The 18,168-nt window shown below is 42.4% G+C and overlaps 2 protein-coding genes across 4 annotated transcripts; one reads left to right on the forward strand and one right to left on the reverse strand.

Annotated features, from left to right (window-relative positions):
* Positions 1-319: 319 nt before the first annotated feature.
* On the reverse strand, positions 320-5,272 carry LOC120835021 (amphoterin-induced protein 1). Of its 3 annotated transcripts, none has more exons than XM_078092056.1 (3): positions 5,133-5,256; positions 4,427-4,512; positions 320-3,549 (listed from the first exon to the last, which is right to left on the reverse strand). In XM_078092056.1, exon 3 carries the CDS (start codon positions 3,494-3,496, stop codon positions 1,970-1,972), a length of 1,527 nt encoding a protein of 508 aa, XP_077948182.1. In that variant the 5' UTR covers positions 3,497-3,549; positions 4,427-4,512; positions 5,133-5,256; the 3' UTR covers positions 320-1,969. The 3 variants fall into 3 exon arrangements, with proteins under 3 accessions (XP_077948182.1, XP_077948181.1, XP_077948179.1); XM_078092055.1 differs by having other exon boundaries at positions 4,427-4,519; positions 5,133-5,254; XM_078092053.1 differs by lacking the exon at positions 4,427-4,512 and having other exon boundaries at positions 5,133-5,272.
* An 8,041-nt stretch (positions 5,273-13,313) lies between these two features.
* LOC120834880 (G-protein coupled receptor 61) lies at positions 13,314-18,130 on the forward strand. The gene is made up of 2 exons (XM_040203230.2): positions 13,314-13,650; positions 14,835-18,130. The coding sequence occupies exon 2, from the start codon at positions 15,027-15,029 to the stop codon at positions 16,428-16,430; it is 1,404 nt and encodes a 467-aa protein (XP_040059164.2). The 5' UTR covers positions 13,314-13,650; positions 14,835-15,026; the 3' UTR covers positions 16,431-18,130.
* Positions 18,131-18,168: the final 38 nt, after the last annotated feature.

The raw sequence follows: 18,168 nt of genomic DNA on the forward strand, positions 1-18,168 counted from the left end.
GAGTCCTAAATTAGACATCAAGCACCCGGAGGCCATTATAAAAGTGATCCAACAGGATGTTCTCTCATGGCAGAGGAGAGTGAATACAGATCAGAGGGCTCTTCTGCTCAGGGAGATCCTACGGTCAACAAGCCAAATAAGGGTGAAAAGCCAGCAGCACCGAATGTTACCAGAAGAAAGTAGGTCTGAGAAATGCAATAAAATACGACTTCCTGGTTGTCAATTTTGCAAAATGTGAAACCATCACTGTAACTTCTGTGGCTGCAATTCTGTTGGACAGAATTTACCTTACAGGAATATAACAACATAATTTGCTCCCTTTGTTGACATATTTTTGAAGTTTATGAAATACAGAAACAGAACAACAATTGATAATACAGCAAATCATGAAATACAATAAGTCATCATACAATAACACTGAATCAGGAGGTTATTCATTCTAAACCTATGACACAGTCTTTGGTTATAAGCAACTTTCAGTTGGAAATATGTACAACTTTAGCATACGGTAGCAATGCTCCCCTTTCGAGGGACATAAGTTAATGATAGCTACATTATTACACTATTAGACCGCCGCAGTGTTAAACAATAAATGGAATTCACCTATAGTGTCTTTAAAAAGCACCATAGAAAGTGACAGGTTAAAAGTACATATTGAGTACACTGCTACATATATCATCTGGGATTGCTATGTTTTGTTACTATTCTATCTGATTAATCACATTTCACATGTCACCATTATTAGCGATGTTTCTTATACAATAATTCATCGGCAACAGTTAAGAGTTAAGTTCGACAAGTTGAAGGTATTTCAGCAACAATGGAAGAGAACTGAAAGACGTTCGGATGCTGCTACATTTCATTTCTGCGTCAGGAGGCCGGCGTGCCGGCTGCTCCTCCGGCTGCTATTTGTGACCGTGTTTATGAGCGCAGTGGCCGGCTGGCATTCGCTGATCTGTTGAGGGTCGGGCACTAAAGCATTCAGGGGATGATACTGGCTCTCAGTTGTTTCCCCTGGGTGATGCTTCCCGGCTGCTATTAACCGTCCGGTGTGACAAGGTGTTTATTTACGTCGGCTGTGGGACAGTACTGTTATTTCTGTTTCTTTTCACGTGTCCGTTCTGAACTGCAATTGGCGTAACAACATATTTGAAGATGACCAAGCTTTGAACTCTGGAGAACTGACAGCGGACAGCTGTACTTTGTGAAAAAAAGGCTCACAAAAGGCTGGGTTAATAATTAATCAAAAAAGTAAAAAGAAGTATTAAAAAAAAGCACTTCAATAGAAGCTTAGTTACTGCAAACCCACATATTATTAATCGAACCACACTAAAATCAGAAATATTATTGATTACTAAAATTGCATAAGAATGATCCTAACAGTGTTATATCCCGTAAAGGCACAAAAACAAAACAGGAATGTAAAACATAGCATACATTTTAAACATAGTGCAGTGTGAATTGGAGATAAAAATGCAAGATGGAATCCAACATGCACTAAAACGTCACATCTTTGTAGTGTCTGGATCCCCACTGCATCACACGGCTGGGTATTTATTATTCAAAGCGCAGCCTCAGTTTAAGTTAAAACTGTTTTCATGCAGTACATTTTCAGCGAGTAATTATTGCTAAGGTAATATGTGTTCATTTTTTCAGGAACTTCTATCAAAAATCCCTAAACTCGTTTTAAACTCTTATATTCTTATGTGCGTAGCAATTTCTTTGTAAGTCAAGCCAATAGTTTGCTGTAAGAAGGATAATATTGAAAATATTTGGACCATTGCAATCTAGTGCAAAAACTGATGTTTTAGGTCAAAACTTATTCTAACTATATTTCTCTGCATTATCGAGAAAATGTTCTGGAGTTTCTAGATTTCTATCAAGACATTGCCCTTCATCCTCAACAGTACATGCCTTCAGCCACGAGAGACAACTAAACTCTTCTACCCTCTGACGGAGCCATGGACCTTTAGACCACCATCGGCGTATCAGAGCACACGGAGCTGATAGACCCTGCGTCAGACCTCCTTCTCTCCCCGTGCCACTCCTCGTCTTCCTCGCCTATTGGGTTTAACCTCCCGTTCTGCTCCCGCTGGTCTTTCGGTTGCAGAAAGGCGCCATGTTTGTTGTCAAAGCCTCCGCCTTCCGGTCTTTCTTGCCCCGTCTGCGAGTGTGCGTGAGTGATGCTAACAGTGGAAGAGTGGAGGCTGTCTCTGGGCTCACTTTTCTCCAGACTCTGACCCGGACAACACGCGCAGTGGCAGGGTGTCAGATAGAGGTAGAAGAGAACCAGAACTAAACTAACCAGACATCCTATCAGGGTGGTGTAGGCCGTTTTTAGGTTCTCCAACCCCCCGATCTCGGTGGAATTAAACACCACTACGGTTACATATACAGTCTCATTGAGGGACCCACTGGCATAGCAAGTGTAGACTCCAGAGTCCTCAGCCTTCAGGGGCCCAATCTGGAGACTGCCATCAGGACGCATCAAAGCTATTTTGTATGCTGGAGATACCGGGATGTTTCCAGGTAGCGCCCAACTCTTCGTCATGTTCCTTTCCCTGGTGTCACAGTCCAGAACTAGGAACTGCTCAAGGAAGGCTTTTTTCTCCATAGCCGTGACCTCACTGCAGTTCAAATACACCTTGTCCAGATCCAGTATAGCAATTTTCTCTTTCTGGTGGCCCGGTAACACACAAGTGTGGCTGCCCCGGAAGTCCACGGCAGAGCTGAGCTCCTTGATGTACCAGCGTGCCACCACTTCATGCACGTCACAGCTGCAGGGCAGAGGGTTGTTATGGAAGTACAGGCCGTTCTTGATCCAGGCGGGCAGAGCCTGGAGCTCATTGAGGGGCAGGGCTTTGATCCGGTTCGAGGACACGTCCAGCAATCTAAGAGTATCCGGGCGGGTCCGCTCCTTCACCAGCTCCAAGGGGAAGCGTGAGATCTGGTTGTGGCTCAGGTAGAGCCTCTGCAGGCTGGCGAGACCTGAGAAGGCGGTGCGATCTATCTGAGAGATGCGGTTGCTGTAAAGCAGCAGCACCTCCAGGTGCTCGAGTGGCTCGAAGATGAACTCGTCCAGCTGGCGGATGTAATTAGAGGAAAGGTCCAGGTATTGGAGCTTTTTCACATTTGAAAAGGCCTCAGAGGAGAGGAAGGTGAGGCCGTTGTGGCTGAGAAGAAGGCTGTGTAGCCTGTTGAGTGGGACGGGGGTCCACTCAGCACGGAGCCTGGTGATATTGTTGAAGCTGAGGTCCAAGACAGCTGTGTATTGTGGCAGAGTGATTGGAACGTTGGTTAGACTGATCCTGGAGCAGCTGACGATGTTGCTGGCACAAACACAGGTCTTCTGGCAGTCCAGAGGGCTTCCTATGAACTGGGCGCCGACTCTTAGTGTCGGCAACAGTAACGCCAGAGGTAGAACTGCTATGAAGCTCCTTCCTCTGAACAACGCTTCAGTGGCACCGTGGGAAATCCAGAGGGACCCCCCCATCATGTCGGGATTACGGAGCCCGGATGTCCTCTAGTCTTCGGGGAAGATTTGCGGAGCTATATGGATAATGAGATCAATAAATCAGCATTGATCCAAATGACAGATATGTTGTCCTTAATGCAGCATGTCATGCTCTAATGGACCCAGGGGTGCATTTCATGAGCTCCTCCCTACACACCTGCTTCTAACATTCATCAGCTGATTGAATTAGACGATATGAGTGGTTAACATCCTCAGAGATACGGGTTAGAAGGAACCTGCAAGACCTACTAGTACGATCAGAAGGTTGTCATTATCGACACACGTGGTTGACAGATACAAAAAGGCGCCACATCACCTTTGGAAAATGCAGTAATCATGACAAGAGCGATGGATGGACCAAACAAACACAGGGTGTTGAAACAGAAGACTGCTGTTTGTGTCCTGCGCCAACGTGATCTCCAAAACCTGTTCGTAAAAATGTATACGAAAATCTTGAACATACAAATTTGTAACAATACATACGAACTGCGGGGGTTAACCGCGCCCCTTGAGTGAACAACATGGCGGACCATGTCGGATTCTTGAGTGAACGTCTCTCGGATTTTTTGAGGGAGTTAGGGTTAGTATTGTATTCTTACAAGTTAACATTGATTTCTCGTCATTTCGTCATCGTTAGACTTCACAAAGTGTGTTTACGGGGTGCAGGTCCCCATTCACTTTGAATAGGGTGACGTCATCAGTTGCAGTCCGTATTTATTCCGTATGTATCACTATGAATTTGTATGTTCAAGATTTTTGTATACATTTTTACGAACAGGTTTTGGAGATCAGGCTGCCTGCGCACAGGATGTGGCATGTGTACAGATTGTAAAGCCTACCACGGCAAATTTGTAATTGATGATTTTGTAAATGCTGACTATACAGTTATCATAATCTTCTGCATCCACTCACCAGATGTCTCTTTCATATAGCAGGTCTATGGGAACGACCTTTTGGCTGGCAGCTCTTGATGGGCCTTGTTGTTCCTGTCACTCGTCCTGTGGGCTGGTTTTAGATTAGATTTTCAAAAACTCAAGTAAGCCTCATAAGTCGCTTTCCTTAACTATTCACGACTAATGCTAACATCAACCAAGAGTTTTGGGAAATCGAGGGCTATCTTTGGCTTTGGGATCGGTCCTGTGTGAATCCAAAGGAGGATGCTGATGACTTCTTATTCGAACATAAACTGGGTAACGAGCGTACTTCTTCATCTCAATCTTTTCGTAAACCTAACCATGTAGTTTTTTAGTCATAACCCAAAGTTGTTCTGTTTCAATTTACAACATTAAGTTTCACTTTCACAACCTGTATGGTCGTATAGCCGCTTGAAGCATTAAGATAACGACCAATCATTGGCTGCCAATGACATCGGGCATCAGATGGTCAAAAGGTTACGGGCGACGGGCATTTTTTAAAAATGACGTCATAACGCAATTGATGAATCAGCGAAATGAATGTCGGCAACAAATGAATAAAAATAGATTTCCTTTAAGATTGTCAACACGCTGCAGTTTGTTTGATCCGCCTCCTCCTCCTCCTCCTCCGTCATCACATGTCCCCACTGTCAGAGACATTTGTCCCAGAAAGGCTGAGCTGTCCCGCCCGCTCGTTCCTTTACCTTTGGCTGCTTCCCAGAGATCCGAAGGGAACCGGGCGGGGAGTCTTCAACAGTCCGGTCCGTGAGGCGATCCGCTACAGGACTGTTTCATCCTCTTCATCACAGCTGCAGCAGCGATCCACACAACGCACAGAATGACCGGGAGGGGGGGGGGGGGGGGGGGGGGGGGGCTTGGTCCGCCGTCCGCACTGATGAGGAAATGCAACCATGGGAAGGTTGATCCGAGGGGCGCAGACAGGCGAGCAGGAGGTGTGTCTCCTCCCTCGCGCTCAACGTGTACTATGGCGGTGGACTATATTGGGCTGCACTTCATCCTCAGATGGTCAAGTGGTCATTAGGCTCTTTGCCTCAACAGCAGCATCTCATTGCTGAAATCGGCGTTGTAACGATTTTGGCGCAGCGTGGTAAACATCTGGGGCTGAACTGTCGTTGACGTGAGCTCCAAATGATAATTCTTTCCCCAGTGCTAATTACATTATTACATATTTCTATTATTACAATGCAGCTTTCTTAAGACGCTGGGTTAACATCAGGGATGATGCAATTGTTCCATTCCTTCAGCTTCAACTACTAATTCATTTTCAGTGTCGATGTTGGCTTTAATGACCTTTTATCAATCTGGTGAAGGACAGAGCAAAAGTGTGAACCGCAGCTACAGTAGTCTTAGTCTTAACTAAAAACGACTTATGGTTCATTTGTAATACAGTAACTTCATTACATCAGTAAGATGTATACATGTTGCCTTAGCTTGTGTTGTTTCATTAAATGATCATAACACTCTTTCTACCTTGAGTGGACCGGTCTGTCTAAGTTCAGCACTTTTTATATTCCTCTTTCTATTTACTGTTTAATGTGAGCTTTCTGTCACATACCTCTACCTGGCCTAAGGTTTGCAATTTGAGTTGTTGTGTATACACACAATTTTAGCCAAATGCAATATATAAGCACAAACCGTAAACAACATCTTTCTTTTTTGTTGTGCTTCACTGTGGTCTGCAAACAGGTGGTCTGCTGTTTGTGCTGATCGGCTAGGGTTCATGGGGTTTTAGGTATATTTTCACTGCAAATAGCGGTTTGCTTTTGCAAAAAAGAGCAATGAGGGGAGAACAACGAGCTGGTATCCCCCCATCTGCCCATAAAGCAGAGGGATGCCACTGATTGAAATGACCCCTTTGACATTGTAATTTGATAAATTATTTTTTATAAAAATATTGTTATTGGCTGCTTTATAATTGGATTTTGACACAAGAACCGATAATTAGATAATAAACCATAAACAACGGTACATTAAGGGCCTTCACATAAGTGAATAATGTCTTCAATTAGATTATCACAACCCAGGGGACAAGACGTTGTCCCTCTGTGGTCCCATGCAGGGCAGGTGCCAGCTTGGCCTGTTTGGTGATCCAACTGTGATGCTTTGTTATTCGCACTAGCTGCCCTGGGATATAGTTTATAGTACTGTGCACATTTACTGCAACTACTGGCTCCTCTGCTGGAGATAACTCGCATGCAGTATGAAAGACTCAACACCCATCACATAGTGTAAGAGGCAGTTTTTTAATGTCAAGGGTTAAATATTGGGAAGATATGTAGACAGGAAAATGAGCATGCAGGATACAATAGAACAAATTAACGTGATAGACTCTACAGTACTACTGCAAACGACAAGGGGAACACAGGAACACACGGCACTATGATTGAGTCTAAAGCTGAAGAAGGTGAAAAGGGCAACGATGCAGTGAACATGATAGATGACCATCCAGCTCATGTACATTAAAATTCCTCGTTATCAATCTCCTGAGCACAAGGTCACCTCACAGACACATGGCCACGTGAAAAGTGAGGATGTAATGGTCCAGAGGTCTGGTTGCTATGGCTGCCAATGGTAGGATGGGATGGTGGAGAAAGCGAGCAACGAGAGCGCTGTGTGGAGTATGAAATGATTGTCATATAATGGGTGAAGAGAGCGAACACAGAAGGGACCTTGTTACGTCTGCTGGGAGCCAATGTTCGACTTGCAGCACTTGACATTGCCCTGCAAGTTTTTGATTAAAAGGATTAAACTGTGACATGAAACCCGGCAGGATTTCAATGTTGGATCGAGTCATACTGTGAGTACTGAGGTACAGGACAATGTTACATCGTCCAGACAGTCTACATACTGTCAAAGTGCACTTAAATAACCTGAAAGCATGCATCGCAGGCCCGGCTTGTGAGCAAAGCATTGAGAAGCTGAGATAACAAACACACACAGTGGGAGAATAACCTCATCTCAGCTTAGTTAAACAATTGATTGGGCTCATATAAATTACTTTCATTTTTTTCTCGGATGACTGTAAGGGTCGATGCTTACATTCTTTCCCAAATTAGTTTGCATTACATCTGGGACTTTTTGAATTGAACACTTTTTATCCTAAATACTGCTGCAATGTGTGCGTCATCATAAGCTATGCCCTTCATTCAGGGTCAGATTCCAACTGAGCGTCTGCTGGAGCTGCTGAGCATTGTGGGAAAGTGTGAAGCATAGTGTATTGTGTGTGAATTGAAAATATTCTTTAGAGCTTAAGCTTTAATCACCAAGGTTCCACTTTACAAAGTGACACAGTGCTCCTTTAGAATAAAAAGCATGTATGTAATGTAACATATGTATCTCAATACCAGTTTAGGCAAGTTAACAGTCAACTGCATAAGAGAAGTGTCTGAAACCACAAAACAGCATTTAGTGTAAAATCACTTATTTGAAAACCAAAAATAATCAAATAAATAATTTCGATTTTCTACTTGATGTTGAGTGTTACACAGAGCTTTGTTTCTGCGGCCGAGCTGTGCAGGCGCAATGCATCTGCAAATTCCATCGTGTAATAATGTGACATGGGTCTTAGTTGCAGTAATTACCTGTCATTACCATAGAAATTCACTGCAAGAAACACCCACACACAGCTTCTGCAGCTGCTAGGATTCTGGGAATTTGTCCTTGTGGAATTTTTCTTAGTTAAATTTGTAAGTATGACATGCTTACCACAGAATGGTAAATGAATCCCATGAAACAATCAAATCCAACAGTACAAGTTTTGTCTGTGAAGTCAAAACACGATAGATCTTATTTCATTGTTCCATACACCTCCATTATATTAAAAACATCTAACTGAGTCACAGTGTTGCACTGGCTGACGTTTCTTTAAAATGATGAACTGTAGTTTATTGTTTTTAATGCTCACCAGCTTGTCAAATATACAGTATGTTAATCCACTGTTAAAAAACCTCATCAACATCTTATTTTTTTCCAGTCTGAGTAACAGTTGCTCAAAAAATGTAATGCTCAGCTTTTTAATAGAAAATGTGAATATTTCTGACCTTTTGAGAAGATTTGCGTTTTAGAGCAGGCGGGGCTCGAGGCTGAGTGCCACATACATGGAGGATCTGAGAAGTCCTGAAAGATGTCCTGTGCTGTTGTTACTGGTTGGTTTAATGGAGTTTGGAGACAATCAGAACAAATGTATCTATTTATGATTTTTTTTAAACAAAGAACATAACTGATGAAGCCTTTTCTGTATCAAATATGATAAGTTCTACAGACACAGGCTCTCTCCTATTAATATAATATCTCCATCAGCATCTTCATTATTGTCTCCCGGCAGTTGTGTTTTTCTGCCCTGGAACAAGTCATGCAAGAACAACATATTCAAAAGGTTAATTAGACCCGATGAGCGTTCTCTCAGGATGTATCAGGTAGCAGGGATGATTTCGGCGGAGGCCTTGTGGAGGGCGTTTCTCTGGCAATTTATAGTTCTCTCCTGTGAATTATACATGCTTAAGCTCTGGGGCAGCGGCAGCATGTTGTGGCAACATCCAATACGGCCTGAGATCAATGTCCTTTCTCAAGAACAGCTGCTTGCTGCTCACCACCAGAATGATAATGGTTGAAATGGATTCAAAAGAACTGATACTGGATATGTTAAATTGTTGTTGTATATTACTATCAGAAATAGTGCATTTCTTTTCATTACATAAACTGATGTGCCGTGATGAATTCATATGTTTAAGTTGCATACTTTGTCTTTAGACTTTTCTTTACAGGCTATTTTCCTCAACGAAAGAGTCACAATAATTACAGCAATGTGTCAGATTTACTTTTTTATGTGGATAAGTGCATGCGGCTATTTATAATTATATATATGATTTATCATTATAAATGACCAAACTAGGCGTTAAAGATATGTTACTGTGATCTCTGTTACAGTGGGTGAAGCAGGCAGCTTCTGTACCACATGCACAGCATAATGGACACAGTGCCACCATCTGGCATTGCCGACATGTTCAGGGGCCTGATCAAGAGGCAGGTCTGCTGCGTTATGTGGATAAGCTTTTTGGAACAGAGCTCGTGCCAGCAATGATTGACAGCTATGAAACAGAGGGACACGGTAAAAACAAACGATGAAACATTCTTTTATTGCATCATTTACTACAAATCTCTTGTTTTCCATAAACTAGAGTATCAGATCATAAACTCGTACCGTACAAATCAAACAAGCATGCAGTTTGTCAAACCGTTGGATACTTTATTTATAATAAAGGTCTTTAGTAAAGTCGTACTTCACAAATAACAACAAGATAATAAATTACCCAGAACATCATATAATTGGTATAACATGGTATGATTTCCAAAGCACAATTCATAAAGCTCCAGTTTGACAACACAGTAAATACAAGTATACATTTCCACCCCAGTTGACTAATCAAGTATTTGATAAAAAGATAATTGCCAACTATTTGTATAATAGATTGTTTGTTCAAAGTTGTATAAAAAGTAATAAAGTCCTTCCTAATGCAAAATGTATATAAAAATTTCTCCCTCTAAAACACAGAGATTTCCTGCGGTTCTTTGATTCATCATGAACTAAATACCTTGACCAAGACATTTAAAGAAAGCATCATTGTGAATTACTGGATGTGTCACTATTGGCTGACATGTTATGCACCAAACCATTGATTAATATAGAAAATAATGTGCAGATTATTCATTAATGAAACTAATTGTTAATTGGATCCATAGTACAAAACAAACAGCCCACAAGATATGATTCTTCTTGATACACAAAAACACACAGGTACTACATGATCTGCTGAGATATAAAACCTTCAACCCAAAGCATCTCCAAGGCACCATTCATCACTTCACCCTTTACATCAGCCAGTAACATCCGTCCACCGCGTTCACGTGAAATCTGACAATATGAGGTGAGGGATTCTTGTTAGAACGATGTGTTGGCCGTTTGGAAAGAAATCATGTCAGGTGCTGTCGAGCTTGACTGAACAACCTCTTTGTGCTTTTGCTTTGATGTTGTTATACACAGAGCTCAATGTTCTCCCATGCCTCGGTACGCCCGTGCTGAATGTGCGTTTGAATTGGAGATGATTGTTTGTGTAGGTTGCGGTAATTGTGTTTTGGTAAATGTAATGGCATTAAATTATTTCTGAGTGCGGCTCATATTTATGCGTCCATATCAATGGGTAGTTATTATTGGCAGTGGGAGCTCTCGGGGTTTAGTGCAGCGTCCTTTGCTATTCCTGAGTGCGAATGCAGTCTATTTTCAAGGTTGCCATGGAAACCATTGTATTTGTGGTGGCAGCGATTGGTGCTGCCAGCTGAGCGAGACTCTGCTATTTTTGTCATGAGTCAACACCTGATACACACACACACACACACACACACATACACATCCACAGGTGTAAATGCCTGAATACAGGTGTAAACAGACAGTTACACTCACACAATGTGCAAGAACCACATCACGTACTTATTTTATTGTTCTAATCATATATATCGTTTATGAGGGGTACGTTAAGCATGTTCCCCATTTCTCCTCAGCATTGCCAGACATATTGATTCATTTTCACCATGACAACAGTAGTAATCACTGTTCATTAAATACATCCAGACGACTACAGTGTGTTTTCTTGTGTTATGCTGTGTAGGTGTGTTGGAAGTATTGACAGTAAGAGAAAGATGATGTTATTAGCTTGTAAGCAGTCAAGTCCAAAAGGTCATCGATTACTATAAGCTTGCATGAAATTCAAAATAGAGGAATGACATTTTGTGATATGTAGGATCTTTGAGAGTAAAGGGTATTTGGGACTGTAGACAAAAGGGCTACTTTACAGTCTGCAGTCAACATTGTGATATCGGGCAACAGGTTGCGTCATTGTAGCATTTTCATAATCAATTCATCAGCCATCTACTTTCTTGATTGTTCAATATTAGTCAGTAACAGTGACAAATGGCCATCACAATGTATTTGACAAAACTTGGTTTTGTTTTAGTCAGAAGATACTATTAGAAATGCAGATATTCACATCACAATTAATATATATATATATATATATATATATATATATATATATATATATATATATTTGAGAGGCTCATAAAGCTCATAAAGCTTTAATACCACTTAGTTTGCAATACAAATAACAAGGGCCTTCCATGATTGTTCATCTGTCGGTAAGCTCATTGATTTGAGGGTTGAAAGCTCCAAACTGTTTGATATTACGACATCACTTCTCACAGTGACTTAACCAGTGGCATTATTATAATGAAGCTTTTAGTGAACTACATTAAACAATCCGTTCAGGAGCGGTGCTGCAAATCAAAACATAATTTTCAACAGTGTAAAAGGTGCAAGACAGGATCTCTATGAAATGCAAATGTTATGTGTGTTATCATTAACCTAATGAAAAACACCTAAGCAGCTCCACGGGTGCACCTTCGGAAAAGTAGCTTTACCCATAATAGCCCAGATTTCATTGTCCTCTACTGACAGAACCAAGAGATGGACTGTATATGAGGAAGATCACCGTGGCAACAAGAGCCCCAGTTTGTGAAGCTGGGATTGTGGAGGCAGAGGCCTGGCCTAATCAATGCCTCACTGTGTCGGTAAATCCTTGAAATTACAACCCAAATCATAAAAGGCTGACTTTGAATTGCACATATTTTTTAGTAAAGCGGTCACTAGGAGGACAACTGTTAAGCTTGAAAGCAGGGGTGTCAAACATATGGCCCGCGGGCCGGATCCGGGCCACCGGGGGGGGTCCAGTGCGGCCCGCCGGATGACTTTGCTAAGTGTAAAAATGACAGAAAGACATAAATTGTATTTCTATAAAAGTAGCTGCTATTCCGAAAAAGTCCACTGAGGGTTGTAATCTGTAAGTGAGCACATGCGTTGGAGCAGGATCGATGACAGCGTTCCTCCAGGCAGCAACGAAAATGACGGCAACACAACCCCGGTCGAGCGGAACCCCCCCCCCTGGGTCATCAGCATCCGCGCACCCCCCCCGCGGCATCCGGACGATTGCCAAAAATTTGACTGGTCCGGCCCATCGAAGTGGACTGTATGTGGCCCCCCCACCTAAAATGAGTTTGACACCCCTGCATCCCTCAGGAATATGTTCCACAACACAACACAGCCATACAGGCTGTAATACCTTTAGACACCAGAAAAGCGGGTAAAAAAAAAAATGGAACAACTTTTCCTTTCATGAGCAATTAGGGTTCGCAGCCATGCTAACCTGCTAATTTTAACATATATTTATCCTATTGGCACAATAATCACATTACGCTGTATGATGACAATTGTGTAACATGTAGGCCTGCAGTTTGCATGGCAGCATCCAATGTGGAATGGACATGAAATGTAACAGACCAGCTATTAGCATGTTAGAACGATACAAACGATTGTACATTACTTTATTTGAAGCGGGCAAGAATTTATTTTTTATTTTTAAAAGGTGTCGTGTCAGAGGATGATAAACAAATAGATTTGGCCTAGTGGTTGAATTAAAGGATCTCTCATAGAATCTTTAAGATATAGATAAGAAAATATATATAACAGTATTACGTTTTTATCGAGGAAATTCGGTGCTCACTGAGCTGATAATTTTTTTTTTTGATAATTGTTGAAATATATTTAAAAATACTGTATATTGTATTTTTTAAAGAAGTGATGGACAAGTAATTACTCTGAGCATCCTGATGGGTGAAAAGGAGCTTACATTGCTAATATGTACATCAACAACATAGCGTTTCACCACCGTCACATTCAGTTACTGCTTTTCCGAAGGTACAATTCACAAAACAGTGAGGACACTAGGACCCTGTGAAGACGGGAGCTCTGGTCTTGTTTCTCGCTGCCTCCTGCTCCATCTCTGCAGTCACTGTGTTTGAGTGGAGGGGGAAAGCAGAGTGTGAGCTGGTGTCCCTTTGCATGCATTTACATCAGCATCGTTCCAGAGAAGCCTCTGCTGCCACAGCTCAAGTCATCCAGGGAAGAGGATGCACGCGGCAGATCAAGGAATGGGAAGACAAACAGGCTTGTTTAGTGGGAAGTTCCTCAACAGCATCCACACTGTGCAATGATTGATGTCCACTGGGTCCCTCAGCACTGGGAGCTACATCAGGTTTCCATCCTCAGACACCAAAAGCAGCAGACAGCTTTCATCGGGAAATGCTCTGATTCAGGTACATGATGCTCTCTCTCCGTTTCTTCCCCTCACGCTCCCATAATCCTACCACATTTTCTCGCTTGCTCTCAGCCTCTTCTTCTAATCTGCTGGTACATACTGCTGAGTGCAACGATAAAGCTATTTCGATGGTCATGTGACATATAGAATGTGGGCCTTAAACAGCGGGGTAATGCATTAATGATTAATATATAAATGAGTAGGCGGTTAGTGATGAATAACACTGTCAGGAGGGTTAAACTGAATTGGGAATACCCCTATGTGTTATTTAAAGATGTTGCTCACTGAATGCAATCATTCATAGGTGAGGTGGGAGGTTAGAGCTCAACTTGAAGCCTCAATCACTGCCGACAGAAAGACAGAACATCCCAGGCTTTTGTAGCATCTGTGGCAGAGAGCATTAATAGCAGTAAACAATTGGATTCCCTCGATCTGACACATACTTATGGTGGCAACCAGCCATGTCTGTTTGTTCTCTGTAATAACCAGGAATAGTTAATATGCAGACTTTGCAACCCATGAATGAAGTTTTACAATTGAAATTCTATATTCACTCATATTGTGTGCTATTTCAGTACCTGTACTGTTGTGTTTTTTTTGCCTTACACAATCTATTTACATCCTGTATATTCAACAAGAGCTAACAGAGCAGGTGTAGATATGAGGAAAAGAGGGCTACCTTTTTGTTGATGTGGTTTTGCTGAATTTGCATACATTTGTGCACTGACAGGATGTGTGCTTGAAAAGCATCCATCACTATCAGCTTCTCAGCTAAGTAGAAGCCTGTATCTATGTTTGGTTAATCAGTGCAGAAAGGTCACAAATTCAAGCAATATATTTTTTGCTATAGGATTGGTATGATCATAACAATGTTTGATTCTCTACTGCATGCTGATTTATAATTGTTAAAGAATTCATCCTCCTCATTTTTATTACCACGTTGCAAAAAAGGTTTGAGGACTGGCGTTTACCGTAACGGTAAAATTGCTGCACAGAGATTTGAGAAGCTGAAGTGGATCTTTTCTAATCCGAGTGTATTAATCTCAATTGCAGCTGGGGCAAAAGGGAAACCAGAACGAGCAACTGATTGGGAGGATTAGCTCAAAAAATAGAGCAAAAAAGGGGAATAATCAAATGAACATACATTCACAATTTATTTCCATGTGTCCCTCTTGTTTTTAGGGTGGGTTGTGACTGGCGGCAGACAAGAAGACATTCTAAACGGACAGGGATCGTAAAATCTGACCCTGCAGTATCAAGCCAGCTTTTGACCCCGTTTTCCAGCCGCTGTTTTCTGGCCTGTACTTCCTGGCTTTGAAGGATGGGTGATGGGCCTGTGACTGCTCCTGCCTGCCTGCTTCATCCAACCCTTCAATGGAGCCGACGTGGAACTCCTCCCACCCACCTCCACAGCTCATCACCAACATGTCTGCCTCCTTTCTGTCTGAGAGCTGGGCCTTGCCCCAGTCCCTAGCCCTGCTGGCCATGCTGCTCATGGATCTGCTGGCTGTGGTGGGCAATGCGGCTGTCATGGCGGTCATCGCCAAGGCCCCACAGCTTCACAAGTTTGCCTTTGTGTTCCACCTGTGCGTGGTGGACCTGCTGGCGGCCCTGGTGCTGATGCCCCTCGGCATGCTCTCAAGCCGAGCCTTCTTTGGGGAAGCCCTGTGCCAGAGCTACCTCTTTCTCAGCGTGTGCCTGGTTAGCGCCGCCATCCTCTCTATCTCCGTCATCAACGTGGAGCGTTACTACTACATCATACACCCGATGCGCTATGAAGTGAAAATGACCGTTGGCCTGGTGGCGTCAGTGCTGGTGGGGATATGGGTCAACGCCCTGGCCATGTCGGCTCTGCCGCTGCTCGCTTGGTTTTTTCAAGGTGGAAGAAGTCCTCTTCTGGAGGGCGGCGGGGTCACGGGAGGAGCAGGCGGTGCTGTCTCCTCTCCACCTCCTCACGGTCACAGGCGCTGCTCACTGCATTGGACAGGGGGAGGCTCCAACCGCTTGGCCTTCATGGCGCTGTTTACTTTAGTGTATTTCCTGTGTCCACTGCTTGTCATCCTGGTTGTGTACTGCAATATGTTCAAAGTTGCTCGGGTAGCGGCCATGCACCACGGGCCTCTGCCTACCTGGATGGACACGCCTCGACGCCAGCGGTCAGAATCCCTCAGCAGCCGTTCCACCATGGTGACCAGCTCTGGGACAGGGACCGGGACAGGCGGAGCCACGCCGCAGCGTCCCTTTGGGGGAGGCAAGGCAGCAGCAGTGTTGGCGGCAGTAGGTGGGCAGTTCCTGTGTTGCTGGCTGCCCTACTTTACTTTCCACCTGTATTCCGCACTGTCTGCCAGCCCTCCAGCCACACTGGCCTCTCTGGAGGAGGCGGTCACCTGGATTGGTTACTTCTGCTTCACCTCCAATCCCTTCTTCTACGGCTGTCTCAACAGACAGATCCGGGACGAGCTGGGCAAGCATCTGCCTTTTCTGTTTCGTCGAACAGGAGTTGAGATGGAGGAAAGACTGCCGAGCCGTGAAGGATCCATAGAGGAGAATTTCCTCCAGTTTCTTCAGGGCACCGGCTGCAACACTGATCCTCAAAACTCTCACAGCACGTCCAGCCCTAAAGGGGAGGCCTGCTGCCCCGCGGCTCAGTCCCAACCACCAGAGCCGGCACAGTCCATACCGATAGATTTCCGTATCCCCGGACAGATCGCAGAGGAGACGTCAGAGTTTATTGAGTCTGTGCAGGGAAAAAACAACCACATTTGTACAGACAATTAAGTCATTAATGTTGGAAAATATGATTGATTTTGATCATTCGGATATAAAAAAAAAGATCAGGAGTTATTTCTGTGAAAACATGTCATATTTCTATACTGAAAGCTGTGCAACGAGCAGCTCAGTTAATTGAAACAACTTTAAATTGTATTTTGAATCATTGCACTTTGCCTCATTCTCATTCATTTGTTCAGTCACAAGTATACAATTATATGCCGTTGTTTAAAATGTATCTAACACTGTTGTTTGTGAACAGGGAAATTACTGCTAGATTTTGAAAATGGCAAAAATGGCCTTTTACACAACCACTCAGCTCTGTACAGCAAACAACCTCTATGATTATGATCGGTGTAACTAGTTAAAGCCTTTTTTAAAGATAAAAATAACATTAATTATATATGTTATTTATTATTGTATGTTTCATTCTATGAAGGTAACTGACTTAATAGTGTTAGAAAATGACTTTTATCAGAAAATTAGGGAACTGAAACAAATCACATTATTGTGCAGGGAAACCTTTGGTATTAAGAAATGAAGATGAAGCAGTTCCACTAAACCAACTGGTACTGTATATGTGACTGCCTAATCAATCATTTTTGAGACTTCGTTTAGTTACTTTTTCATAAGTAATAGCCGAGAAAGCAGCAATAAAAGCCACAGAAGGTAGGGAATTTATTGAGGGAAAAGCACTTGTCACTTTTGATCGGTAGCTGTGGTTTCATCAGTGAAAATGCCACTCTTAAACCCAATGCCAATCTGATTATAATCGACTAGCAGATGTAACTTACTGTGGCCTAACGCTTATGGAATTGCAACCCCGTTGTTTACAGATTACCATTTTTTTTGTTCTCCTTTCTTTGGTGCTTGTCCAAACACATTTACTTCTTTGATTTTCTATAAAGTAGATCTCGACTCAGTTTAGGATGCAGTTTGATTTGACTTATCTTAAAGGTCACCCAGCTTTCTGCCCATGTGATGTATTTACCAGCGTGTTTAGATACAGATCTTTAACACCTGCATTCTCTTGATCCACTAAATTATGTTCAAATATTATTATATTCCTTACATTTGTTAAATGTATGTAATTGTATGTTACGTTTAGTAAAACTGTATAAGTTTGAGTTGTGTGTACCACTCAGCATGCACAATTTTATTTTGATTAGTGAGTGTAGACATTTATTTTGAACTTCCGTGCAATGAGGCTGATGTATTTTGATAAGTATGCTCCTCCTTTTTTTTGTTTCTTAGTTTTGGAGATTTTCTATTCTGGGAGAATACGTTTTGATTTAGTTTGACTATCCTGCTCATCAGGGTTTTTACAGTACCTCACATGCAGGACAAATCAAGGTTGTCACAGTCCCGCACAGATAAACACGATAATCTATATGTGGAAATGTTTATTATGTAATGTAGATACAGGGTTTTTAAGATATTTTTTGAGTGACAATGCCAATCCAAAATCAGTTTATCGAGCTTGATATCCTATTTTCATCACGTCTAAATAATCCCAAACTGTGAATGATGTTGTATGTTAGTGTTAGGATTTTCACTTGTTCAGAGATTGTTTTTTTAATGCTGTGATAAAAAATAAAAGAATGACTTCCACTGTACTGAAATGATATGAATGGGTTTTAGAAAAGTACACAGCTAAAACTTGAGTGAGGGATACTGTTGTAATAAAGGGTTTCTATGTTTGTAAAACATTTTGAATGCATTCTCATAATTCTACCAATATTATGGT

The sequence above is a fragment of the Gasterosteus aculeatus genome, chromosome 17, assembly GCF_964276395.1.
Source record: "Gasterosteus aculeatus chromosome 17, fGasAcu3.hap1.1, whole genome shotgun sequence".
Classification (NCBI taxonomy): domain Eukaryota; kingdom Metazoa; phylum Chordata; class Actinopteri; order Perciformes; family Gasterosteidae; genus Gasterosteus; species Gasterosteus aculeatus.